This window comes from Propithecus coquereli, unplaced genomic scaffold, assembly GCF_000956105.1.
Source record: "Propithecus coquereli isolate 6110/MARCELLA unplaced genomic scaffold, Pcoq_1.0 Scaffold1, whole genome shotgun sequence".
NCBI classification, from domain to species: domain Eukaryota; kingdom Metazoa; phylum Chordata; class Mammalia; order Primates; family Indriidae; genus Propithecus; species Propithecus coquereli.
This window is the reverse complement of record NW_012133857.1, coordinates 18,263,387-18,275,731: the sequence shown is the minus strand read 5'-3', so window position 1 is coordinate 18,275,731 and position 12,345 is coordinate 18,263,387. Positions and strand designations below refer to the sequence as shown.

The window sequence follows — 12,345 nt, the reverse complement described above, 5'->3', positions numbered from 1 at the left end:
AGAGTTCAGAGAAATTGTTCCAGGGTGGTACAGTTTGCTGCTTCAGGAACTGACACCAGAGTTCTCCCTAAGGTGCTGTGGATATGGGTCATTTTTTTGGCCACCCAGACTCTGAACTTTCTTCCGATTTTATAAAGGATATCTCACTATTGAAGGTGAAAATGCCAGCACTTGGTTTCTCAGCCTCCCTTGCAGTTAGTTGAGCTGTGTGCCTTTCCTAGGCTCTGCTCATTAGATGTAGATGCCCAGAGTCACTGGGACTGGGCATATATAAATATGCCTAAGCAGTTAGGTCCTCTGTTGTAGGCTATATGTAGACCTTCTCCATCACTTTTAAGTTCTTCTTTGTAGAATCCCAGAACTGAAGGGAATAGCCACTTCTACTTCAGGGTTCCTTCCTTCTTTACTTCTTTCATTCATTCAATAAGTTAATATGTGGTATTGCCAGCATAGTTGGGTACTGCGGCGAGTATGTTAGAGCTCTTGTCTTAATTGAGCTTGCAGTTGTGGAGTTAGATAAGTAAAAAGGCAAATTTAATAGTGTGTGAAAAATGTAGATTAGGATACTCAACCTGGCTTGGGGGTGGTGGTGGTGGCTTCAGAGAAGAAATCCTGGAGGAGGCAAGGAATATACTGATATTAAAGGTTTGAGTAGGACTTGAATAGGTGAAGAGTTGGAGTGGGAAGAAAGTTCCAAGCAGAGGAAATGGATAGGCAAAGATGGGGAAGGTATAAAGAGATCCTGGTCCTAGGAGCTGGCAGGAGTGGTTTGGCAAGGTTGGGGCTTGGCTGGGGCATGGTAGAGGACCCCATGGACCATCCCTTGGAGGGCCTTATGCATGATATCAGGGAGTTTGGGCTTTATTTGGGATGCAGTGGGGGGCCATTGAAGGATTCTAAGGGAGGAAGTTGTATAGTTAGATCTGCGTCTTAGGAAGGTAACTCTGGCTGCAACCTGGAGACCAAATTGGAGAGGAGCAAATATGGAGTCAAGGGGGCCGTGGCTGTTTAGTCAATGACCGCATTTGTGCTGGGGACTGCACTTGTGTGAAAACACACAACAAAGCTCCCTCTGGGCATTGGCCCTCCTCAGGCTTGGCAAGCCCAGAGTTAAGGGCCCCGTTAGCTTTTGGGCAGAGCTTCAGAAGCCAGTTTAAAGGTATCAGAATTAGGCCTGTCTGGTGACCTCTGTGCTCCTCCCACTCTCACCCCTCTCCAGGGTTCTGCCCTAAAAGGCACAGTATTGCTTCCGCAGGGTAAGGCTCCTTCTGAATCCGCCCAGCCATGACTGAGAGGCAGGTCAAAGCCAAGGGCAGGGTTTCTCTCCAGCCCCGTGTGTAGGCCCACCTCTTACTTCATCATCACAGTGACCAGGTGAGTTCTCTGTGTTGCTAAAGTGGATTCCATTTTTGCAACATGTGAAATTTCTCAAAAACCCTTCACTTTCCACCCCCAAACTTATCCATCCTAACACTTGTTTTCAATTTGCTGATTTTCCAATTCCTACTATTCGAACCTTGTACAAACTCACCCTTTGAAGAAAAAGGTTCCAAACATTTTTCTTGTAAATGTCATAACAATTTGTGAACATGGGAAAACGGTGCAATATTTTTTAAAAACATATAGAATTCTACATTCTCCATAGTCTCCTAAATTTAAATTTTAAGAATTTGGTCCTCTTTGGCATAACAAAGGAACATTTTCTCCTGCCAAGGAGTCCTTTTAAAAAGCAAAAACTTATTGTTTAAAACTCATTTAAAGAACCATTCTGACATTTTGTAATAGGTTTTATAATATCTTTTTATTCTATCTATTATGTTCAATGAAAACAAGTTGCTAGATGTAGAAAAGCAAGAAGAAAAGTAACATCATTAGTCCCCCCGTTGCCACATAAAACTTTTTAGTGAGTTCTTTTTGTATATATTTTTGTTCTTTTAAGAATTTTTTTCTTTTTACAAAATTAATGTTGTATTATTTTATATTCTGCCTTTTTCTTAAGATTCTTCTATTTCCATTTAGTTAGCAAATGGTATGAAAACATGATTTTAAATACATGCATAATAGGCCATGGTTTAAATCTGTAATTGCTGGTAACTTGGACAATTTAGTTTTAAGTAGGCATTTGTGTTATTTATTAAATTTTTTATCATTTACTCACATATATGTTATTTATTATTTTTATATACAGATATAAACTAAAAATGGCCCATAATCTTACCAGCTAGATAATCCTGGTTGACATTAAAGAAATAATAAAGCCTACATGGTTAGAAAATTTAAGCAAAAATCTACACAAATGTACAAAAATGAAAAGTGGAAGTTCCCCTCTTCCTCCTCCCAAAATCTTTTCCCCAAAGGTTAAAATTTCTTGTGATTTTTTTCCCCAGATATATTTATCTATTTAGTGATTTATTTTTCATTTATGCAAGAGACTATATTCCCCATAATGTTCTACACATATTTTTCTCTCTTAAGAATCATTCTTGATGATCTTCGTGTAGCATTTCTTAAAGTGGTGCATCCCTAGCTCAATAAATGTGTCTGCAATTCCAGTCTGTTAGTCAGTCTTACCTGTAGTATCACTGGCTCTTCTGCTGGGTTCTTAGATGTGAAATAAATAGATATGCCACCTCCGTGTCTAAAGGTTTCAGCATCCTTCCTTTCTCTATCTCTCAGCCCCTACCTGCATGCCGGTAGGACCTCTGACCCTCAACCTTCTTAAGTCTTCCTGGTTATTAGGAGAGGTCCCAGGGAGTCTCACATAAGCTCTCAGCCAGTTTTCTTTGGCTTCTATTTCCAGTACCCAAAGTCCCTTGAAATCAGTGCCTACCTCTGCCCCAGAGCTGGCACCCTGAGAGAAAGTCCTCTCACTCCTGCCCAGGGCACTGCCTCCCAGGTGGGCCTAATTAGTTTGCTGGGTGCCACCATGGATTTTTACATATGTGCACAAATGTATGCCTGTGTGTACTCAAAGCAATAATGTACACTCTCTCCAAGAGCCAGTCCTCTCAGCTGCTGGCTTCTTCCATATAAGTACTATCGTTCTGACACAAAACCATTCAGATTCTTGCTTGCACATATTTTTGCTTATGGTGGTGTGTAACCACATGAACACCTGTCTGGAATGGAAGAAGCCTTTGCTTTGACTGGAGATGATCAGACCTTTTGAGTCACTGTGTTTTCCATGGAGGAACAGTGAATCCTCACAGTGGCAGCTGGATGGGAACACACTGCATTTCGATGAAGGAAATGGTTTCCCCTATAACCTGAGTTTCCAGCATGTCTGAGGCAGAAGAAGGAAAAAAAAAAGGAAGGAAGGAGGGAGGAAGGAAAAAATCCATCTTAGTCCATATCCATTGTAACCATTGGAAAAATTAGCCAAGACCATGTCCTCCAGATTGAGGGTAAGCAGAGTCATTGTCTTTGCATTCAGAACTATTTTTGATGGTGCTAGTTCTGCCGCTTCTGTTGTTATTGTCACTGTCTCCTCCTCTTCATCACTACTGCTATGACTATCATTATTTGTATTGCCATTCCAGATTCATGCTAAAGAAATAAAGTAATCAAAAATTGTTTGAGTCATACATTGTGAAACATGCATTTGGAATGATTCCCTGAGAGAGCTGGGCGTAGAATACAAATATTTTGAATGGACTTATCTTAGAGTTGTACTGCTTTTTTTCCTTGTCATTTTAAAACCCTTAATACGAATAAATTGTTTATGTAGTGGGGCTTTTTTTAATCCTTAGATAAGAAATATATGGTTCGAAAGCAGAGAATAAAAACATGAATGATAATGTCCACAATGCCCAGGAGAAGGTCCTTGCTGCCGTTCCTGGGCAGGCGTTATAATCGGCTATTTGGCGTGTTTATTTCAGGCTGCAGATAGTAGATAAAAGTGGCTGGTTGGTTGCCAGCACATGACTTAGTTGCCAAATGGAGTGTTTAGTACTTGTTATATTTGACTTATATCACAAGTTCTTCCCATTAACAGTCTGCTGGTGATAACCTACTTGGCTTTTCATGTGGTTACTTTGAAACAGCCACTTGACAACATTGGGCATATCAGAAAGTTTAATGCTGAATAAAGGAGTGAGTGAATGACTACATGGGTTCTGCTGTATACTGATATGGCGTTTGGTACAGAATGGGCACCCAATAAATGTTCGATCAATGTATTAATATTAATCCTGTGTAACATTTCTCTGGTTCACCATACCAAGCTTAGGTCTATGGACTTGAGACTTAAAAGGCTGGTAAAAGGATAGAAATACATAGAAATAATAGTGCTGACCTGTGTCAGAAGGGCTTGCATTTGTACAGAGGGAAATACTCCGTTCATCTATATCACCATTTAAATACAAAGTTAAATAGAAGAATGATGGTCTCATCAAAATGGCCTTGAGTCTAAGACTAAGTCAAAGTGTAATCTTGTAAAGCTGACAGTTTCCATAATCTCAAGTCTTTTTTTTAAAAAAAAAAAAACAAAACAGATCTACTTCAGGAATTTGGGCCCTGGAAACGTAATGAAATATGCATTTAAAATGGTGATCTTTATTTTTAGATTGAAAACTTGCAAGAACAACTTAGGGATAAAGACAAGCAACTGACCAATCTGAAAGACAGAGTGAAGTCCTTGCAGACGGATTCCAGTAATACAGATACTGCGCTGGCCACGTTAGAGGAGGCTCTATCAGAGAAGGTGAGCTTGAACTCAAAAACGGGGGGACCAGGTAGGCAAACAAGGTTGGGAGGGGTTGATCCAAATGCATTTAAATGTGCCTTCTTTTCTCCCTTTGCTATACTACCTATAATCCCGGCTGGGCCTCATACTCCCATACTACCCCTGGCATACTGCAGCCAGGGGTGTCTTTTTGAAATGCAAATTGATCACATCACCCTGACCCTCCTTGAAAACTTTCACCAGCTTATCATTGCTCTTAGGATGATACAAACTGAAGTTGCCCACCTGGCCCGTAGGTTCCATTTCTCCATCTGACCTGGCTTTCATCTGACCAGCCCCCTCTCTGCCCACCTGCTCCCTCTCCCTCCCTCTCTCCTTCATTTACAGCCTCATCCATCCTCCATCCCTCTCCCCCATTCTCTGTGCTCTAGCTATGCTGGCCTTCTAGATTTTCAAGCACACCATGTTCCCCTCTGCCCCAGATTCTTTACATATGCTGTTACCCAGCTGAGAATGTTCTTTACCCTTCAGATTTAATTTTTCCTCTTCTGAGAGGTCAGCTTGGTAGGAAATTGTGTTGTGTAGTAGTCAAGAATGTGGACTTTGGAGCCACACTGCCTGGATTCAAATCCTAGGTCCAACACTTACTACTTTGGACAAGTTACTTAAACTTCTCAGTTCCTTGGTTTTTCCATTTGCAAAAGGGGATAATTATAATACCTACCTCAGTGGGTTATGTTGAAGAGAAAATGCATTAAAATATGGAATGTATTTACAAGGTATAATAAGTTATCACTATTATTATTATTGTTTTCTTAATCATCTCTTTAGGGATACTTTCTAGGTATCCCCTTTAAGCTGTCATGAACACCATGGATTTTCCAGAGTTCTTGTCACAGTCTTAACTGTTAATCCATCTGTTTTTATGTGATCAACTAGTCTGGACTCCAGGCCCAAGCAACATACCCTATGTGTGTTATTAGCTCGCCATTCCCACTGTCTAGCATAATACCCACATAGTGTGTGCTCAGTGGATATTGGTTGAGTGAGCCCTCACTGTGTGACAGCCACTGTTGTGGGCTTTGGGCTGCAGCAGAGAAGAGAATGGGTGAAAATCCTGGCTTTCACAGAATTTAGATTCTAATGGGAGTGAGCAAGAGACAGATAAAAAATGAATAGAATGCATAGGATTTCAGAGGTAAAATTTCTGTAAAGGAAAAGAAAGCAGAGAGGGGTACAGAGAATATTGGGGTGGAGTGGCCAGGTAGGGGCTCACTAGGAAGGTGACATTTGCGGAAAGACCTGAAGAAGGTGTAGGGTGAGCCATGAGCCCTCTTGGAGGGAGAATGTGCTAGGCAGAGGGCGCAAGTGCGAGGGGCTGGGAATAGTAGGGTTGGTAGGTCTCCTTGTGAGAAAAGATTTTTAAAAATTGGCTTTTACTCTGAAGGGGATGGGATGCCATCCTGAGGGTTTCCTTCTGACTTACATTTAAAAGGATTACTTTGAATAAAAGAATGAATAAATTAGTGAATGCCATTAGGCAAATAGGTCATTCTGATGTTTACTGACTTAAAATGATTTCTAGTCCATTTCATTCTGACTAAATTCATTCATTCATTCTCTGGGCAACTTTTGTAGGTATCACACTCTGGAGTTGAGTTTGCAACACTTCCTAAGTGTCAAAGAGCCGCTACCCAAGAGTAGTGCGGGTAAAGTTCTTTAGGAACTCTGAGGAGGGACATCCTATTTGTTGGTTGGCCATGTAATGTGTCAGTGCCATTTTTAGGCCCATGTTATTAACATGATTTTTCAAATTCAGCTTGAAACAAAAGAAATCTTAACTTATAAAAATAGGGGAGTGGATCTGTTACATTTCTTTACTTCATCCTTCTCATCATTTTTGATTCTGCGGCACTTTGTAAGACTTGCCCACAGATGCAAGGGGTGTTACAGAGTTTTCCTCTTGGATGCCGTACTGTAGTAACAGCACTGACTCCTTTATTCCCTACCGTTATAGTCTGTGTACTCTGGGTTGGTGAGATCAAGTGGAAGGAGATCTAGGGGCCACTCCCACCTATGCCACTAACTAACTGGGTGCCCCTGGCAAATAATTCTCCCCCCTACCAAGGCCTCAAATTTCCCATTTGTTGAATGGGAATTAGATTTAATGTCCTACTGTTTCCCTAAACCAGTGTATCCTAAAGAAGACTACCCTGTTGCTACTTTAGAATTACCGGGTGGTGCCTGTTGAAAATCTACATTGTTAGACCCCATCTATGCCTACTGAATCAGAACCTTGAGTAGGGCCTGGGAACCGCACCTTAGCAACCCTCCTCCCCCGACCCCGGTGATTGTGATGTACTCTCTAGTCTGGGCACCAATGCTCTATGATAAAAATATAGAAGCTACGGAAAAGAACCATAATTCTATGGCCAGAAAGTCTTCATGGTCCTATTAAAATTGTTAGATTATACATTTAGGATTAAATTCTAAGAATTATAAGATTTTATTTGAAGACTTATAAGAATATTTAATAAGATAACTTCTCTTTTCAACTTTCAAGAATTCGTTTCCAGAGCTCTCTGTAGTAATTTTGTTTGTAAAATTGGAATAGGGGCATGTTGGTTCAAAAGCTATTAATGATTATGTGTCCCTTTTGCATTTTTGGGTGATGTCAGCCCATTTAAGAAAGAAATCAAGAGTGATTTCTTTCTTAAAACTCACAGAAGTAAACATATACCATATAATTTTCCATGTCATGAATTCTTGGCAGGATTTTATCATTTTTTTCTGGGCCCTATTAAGATTTGATTTACTCTAGCTTAAATCCTAAAGCAATTCTCAAATCTGAAACAAACTCCCTTTATTTAAATACTTCCTTTGAGGCTGAGGGGGTATCCGGGGAGGAAAGCTGAGGTCTGTGGGAGTGTGGCCGCCACAGACTGTCTTCACTGCTTGACGGCTGCATCACCAGGGCAAGCCTCTTCTCCTCTCAGGGCCTCATCTTCAAAATGCACATTTGAATTAGCTGACTTCTTAAGTTTCATTCTCTTCTGGATCTGCCTTGGCAATGAATTATTCAGTTTGCTGATCTGCAGTCTCAGGCACATGACATCCGAAACTGGACCATACATGAGGAGTTGAGAACCTAGATGACTAGAAGGGCCAGATAGGGAGCAGAAATGAGGGAAGTGCGTTTGGTGGAGTGCAGCAGGGATGACTGGTGACTATGGCAAGCTGGAGAGTCCCTGACCTATCTCAAAACATTCAAGTTCAGATTTTAAAAAAGTTATGATGCTCAAGTCAAACAAAAGAGCTGTGTGCACCAGCTTTGGCCTATGAGCTATTCCTTTCTATATGCTATTTGCATCTGATTTTTAACCTTTCATAGCAATGAAGAATAAAAGTGAACATGGAGCAATTTATTTGGAGGGAATTTTTAAAAAGTGCCCAGATCAGAATGCTAGTTTATTTGAAAAGCGCAAATAAAACCATTGAATAGGAGCTGGCAAGGGTCTCTAGCATAGGACAAAGAATACAAGATTTATTTTAAGTATTGATTCCAGTGAGTATCACACCTTTGGATGTATCCAAATAATCTTTTCACCTAGGAAGCTTCTTAAAATAGTTTCCTGGGTCCCATTTCCTAGAGATTCTGATTCAGTTGCTCTCCTCTGGAGCCCAGGAACCTGTGATTTTGAAGCCTGCTTACGGATTCTGATGTCAGGGTTCAGAAGATTACACTTTGAGAAACATTAAATCCTTGCTCTTCCATTTTAAATATGGGAAAGGGGCTTAGCAAGGTGAAATGACTTGCCCAGAAATGGACATGTTGGATGTGTGCGGTATCATTCTCCGTTTCTGGGCCTGGACAGACATCATTAATCAACTATGACACACGCTAATTTCCCAACCCAGCTGTCCTGGAAGCTACTTCCACCCTGTCTGAGTTGGCCTTTGGTTGAGACTTTGTTGCCTCCTCTGGACTGTCCCGACAGGTGATAGAATAGGACCCAAACCGAAACCTTGTGATCTCTGTGCTTTTGACAATATCACAATCTCCTTTACATGTCCTTTCCCTCACAAGTTCCATTTTTATCCACATTTAATTGCACAGAACTTTTGGAACAGGGCATGGTGTGAAAAACTAAAATGATCAATAAAAAAATCATGGATTTATACGTGCATTTAATTATTTGCTGTCTTTTGGCTGACGAATAGTATCCATCAGGCACTATTCACCGCTTCCCTTGGATTATGGCATCTCAGGGAGTGTGTTATTCCTTTTAATTTCCAGGAACTTATTCAACTATTAGAGTGTGCAAAAAAATAATGCTGCTCAGTGAGTTAAGATTGAGTATGACTTCATTCTGGGATTGACACACAGAAGCTCAAGAGGCAGAACCCACTGTATTTATAAAGCCGGTCTCGCCAAGCCTTGCTCTAGCCACACAGCAGATAAGCAGTTGAGAAAGGCAGATAGCAGAGCTGGAGGCCACTGCAATTCAGTTCCCACCCGGTGATAAAGCACAAATAGATTAGACCTGTGCAGAGCCAGATGAGTGCACGAGGAACGCTTGCCAATGCAAATAAGACTAAAACAAGAACACATTGTTGGAATTTCTGCAAGTTAGTTGTTAATCAAGTAGATCATGGCATATTAGGGCCTTTTAACACATGTTTTTGACATCTGGCCCTGCGCAGCTGACAGTTAAATTAGTTTTGTGATTGACGGAGAAATATTTTGTAGTATTGAATCATCAATAACACTTAAAAACATTATAGTGCTTGCTGATTTTTTTTGTCATCGATGCCCAGTCAATAGTACAAGTGCTTAGAACAAATCAATTTACTTTCCAAATGATTCTGACACCTTCTGGCTGTTAACACGCCTGCTTAATTTTATTACCCTTCCTTTGAAGCCAAGATGATCCCTCATTTGAGTTCTCCTTCCTTCCTTCAGCCTTTTTAATTGCCTGTAGTATGCCAGACCGTTTGCCTGGCACTGGCTTAAAAAGAGTCATAGGATTTTAGTGCTGTACCCTCTGGGAAGCAGGGCTGGGAGGACAGACATGCAGCGAAACCGCGTGAAGGGTGCCGAATGCGAGGAAGTGCCACAGGATCCGGCCAGAGGGATTCCTGGGAAGGTTTCCAAATAGTGAGGTGACTTGGTCAATTTGGAGCCTCGGAAACATCACTCCGACAGTCACGTAGTGGAAGTGATGGGATGGAGAGGGCCTGGCGGCTGGGTGACCGGAGGTAGTGTATGTAAAAGGCAGCGCCGCGCAGTTGCTGAAATCACTGAAAGCCCTTGAGAGACTCACCCTGCACCGTGGCCATCTCCTCCTCTTGCAGATCAGGTAATCATCCTCTCGTCAGTGTCACGGGTGGAGGAAAATAGGACTGTAACTGGAATCAAGAAGAAACAAATACAGGCAATTAATAGACTCACTTGTTCTATTTCTACCTCTACTGTTGTCATAATATAATTCACTTAAAGTGTTTTTAAATAATTGCAAAACAGTAATGGTACTTCTTTTTTTCCTTGAAAGCATTAGATACATAAATTATTTTCACTGGAGTAGAACAGATCCTCGGGGGATCTTAAATCGCAGGCTAAGTGTCTTCCCTCTGTGTTACATACTGTTTTGCAGTTGTCTTCTGGATCAGGCATTGTCTTGTACTACATACCTGTAAAAATATAAAAGATAACATCAGGATCCTTAGGCACAGTTGTCGCACCAGTATTTTTTACATGGCCATCCAAAAGGAAGTTCAGATACGTGTTGCATAATTTGAAACTAATTTCAGAGATCTAACTCAAGCTTTACTCAGATGGAATTTTCCTTTTTTTTTAAAAAAAAAAAAGGTTTTACTTTATATTAGGTTCCACGTTTTTGGAAAACATATCTAGCAGGGTAGTGTTTCATTTCAGTGTGAAAGTGAAAGACAGGCCCTCACATCTGTTTGATGGCTCCAGGCATGTCTCTGTGGCATTGTGGTCTTGTGAGTAGGACTGAGAATGAGAGCCCTGGAGGCCAGGGCGGGCCTTTTGTTCCTGAGCTGGGCCACCTTGCCTCTCTGAGTTCCAGGTTTCCTCCCCTCTACACTGTCACCAGTGGCACTGGTTCTGCCCTTGCAGGTGTGAGGAAGGCTGATGAGGAGAGCACATCACAGCACCTCACATGCAGTAAGCCCTCAGTGAAGGAAAGCTGCTGTTTGAACTTTGTTCAGACTCAACCAGTGTTTTGGTGTCTCTACTAATTGTAAAGAAACCATTGAACAAAACACAGAAATAAACATCTCCAGATACATCGTAAAATCATATACACAATAGGCTGCTTTTTTCGTTTTCACTAGGAGTCCAGCCCTAAGTTCGGGAGGGCTGTGGTCCTGCTCTCCTTCAGTCCCCTGTCTAGCTGGAGAAACCAAAGAAACCCTGTCTTCAGAAACCAGAGAAGGCTCTTTGATGCCATCTAGGGAGGCCGAGCAAAGGGGGCTGAGCCAAGAAGTCCGTTCTGCCTCTTCCCCTTGCCTGTGCAAGACTTTGGCAAGTCTAGAGTCTTGGTGCCTGAACCTCGCTCTTCTAGACCTGCTCTAGGAATTTGCTAGATACCACCAGGAGCCAAGAACAGCCTCAGAGCTTAAGCATTAAGATCCCTTGAAACCCTGTGATGCTAACTTTTATTAACAAGTCAAAAGCTGTCTCTGCTGTCTTTCCCCAGTGCTATTATTCATGGCCTCTCTCCACAAACCCAGTTTTGAGTTTCTTGTGTATGTTGATTCCTGTAGAGCATTTCGTAGATGTATTGCCTCCTATTTTCTTTTGTAGTGTGCTTTGGCGTGCACACTGATGAGTCCTCACCTCTTCTTTTCTGAATGTTGCCTCGCAGGAGAGAATAATTGAACGCTTGAAAGAACAGCGAGAGAGAGATGATCGGGAAAGACTAGAAGAGATAGAATCCTTCCGAAAAGAGAACAAAGACCTGAAAGAGAAGGTCAATGCTTTACAAGCTGAACTGACTGAGAAAGAGGTGAGTCTGGAAAAACAAGCGAACCACATTGATAGTCCTCATAAACCTATATTCATCGCAGCTGCAAGAGACTAGAGACTTATTGGAGGGATTGCGTGAGGGCTTGGGAATGTGGGAACCTTTCTTTTGTAAAGCTACCTGAATTCCAAGGGAACTATTTCCTGTAACTTCATTCATCATTGATGCCCTGTGCATGTCTTCTCTGCTCTGCTGACCACATACAGTGTAGCTCCTTGGAACTTTTATGTCTTACCACGTTTGCTTGGCTTACAGGATTCTGTAGTTTTTCAAAGTCCCATGATCCTTTGCTTGAGATAACAACAGCATTGGTAATAATAATCATAATAGCTCTACTTTATTGAGGGTCTGTTATACGCTAATCCTTGTGTTGGATGTTTTACATTCTTCTGTGCTTCTCAAAGTGTTGCCCAATACCCTCAGGTTAGGAGATGTGATACCATGCTGGACTCAGGTATAGGTTACATGTGGCTTCTTTCCTGGAATATTATTTTGACATTATAGTAAATAACTTAAAACAGTATTTTTATACTATAGAAACATGAATACAGAATATAAAAGTCACCTGCGGTTTTCTTTTTTTTTTTTTTTTTTGAGACAGAGTCTCAC

The 12,345-nt window shown here is 41.4% G+C and overlaps 1 protein-coding gene across 2 annotated transcripts in view; it reads left to right on the top strand.

Moving 5' to 3' along the window:
- Positions 1 to 12,345, top strand: part of ERC2 (ELKS/RAB6-interacting/CAST family member 2) — an 894,383-nt gene that overhangs the window by 419,508 nt on the left and 462,530 nt on the right. For both annotated transcript variants that reach the window (XM_012646861.1, XM_012646788.1), the window contains exons 8-9: positions 4,565 to 4,702; positions 11,578 to 11,718. In XM_012646861.1, coding sequence (XP_012502315.1) covers positions 4,565 to 4,702; positions 11,578 to 11,718 — 279 coding nt within the window. The remainder of the gene's footprint in view (positions 1 to 4,564; positions 4,703 to 11,577; positions 11,719 to 12,345) is intronic.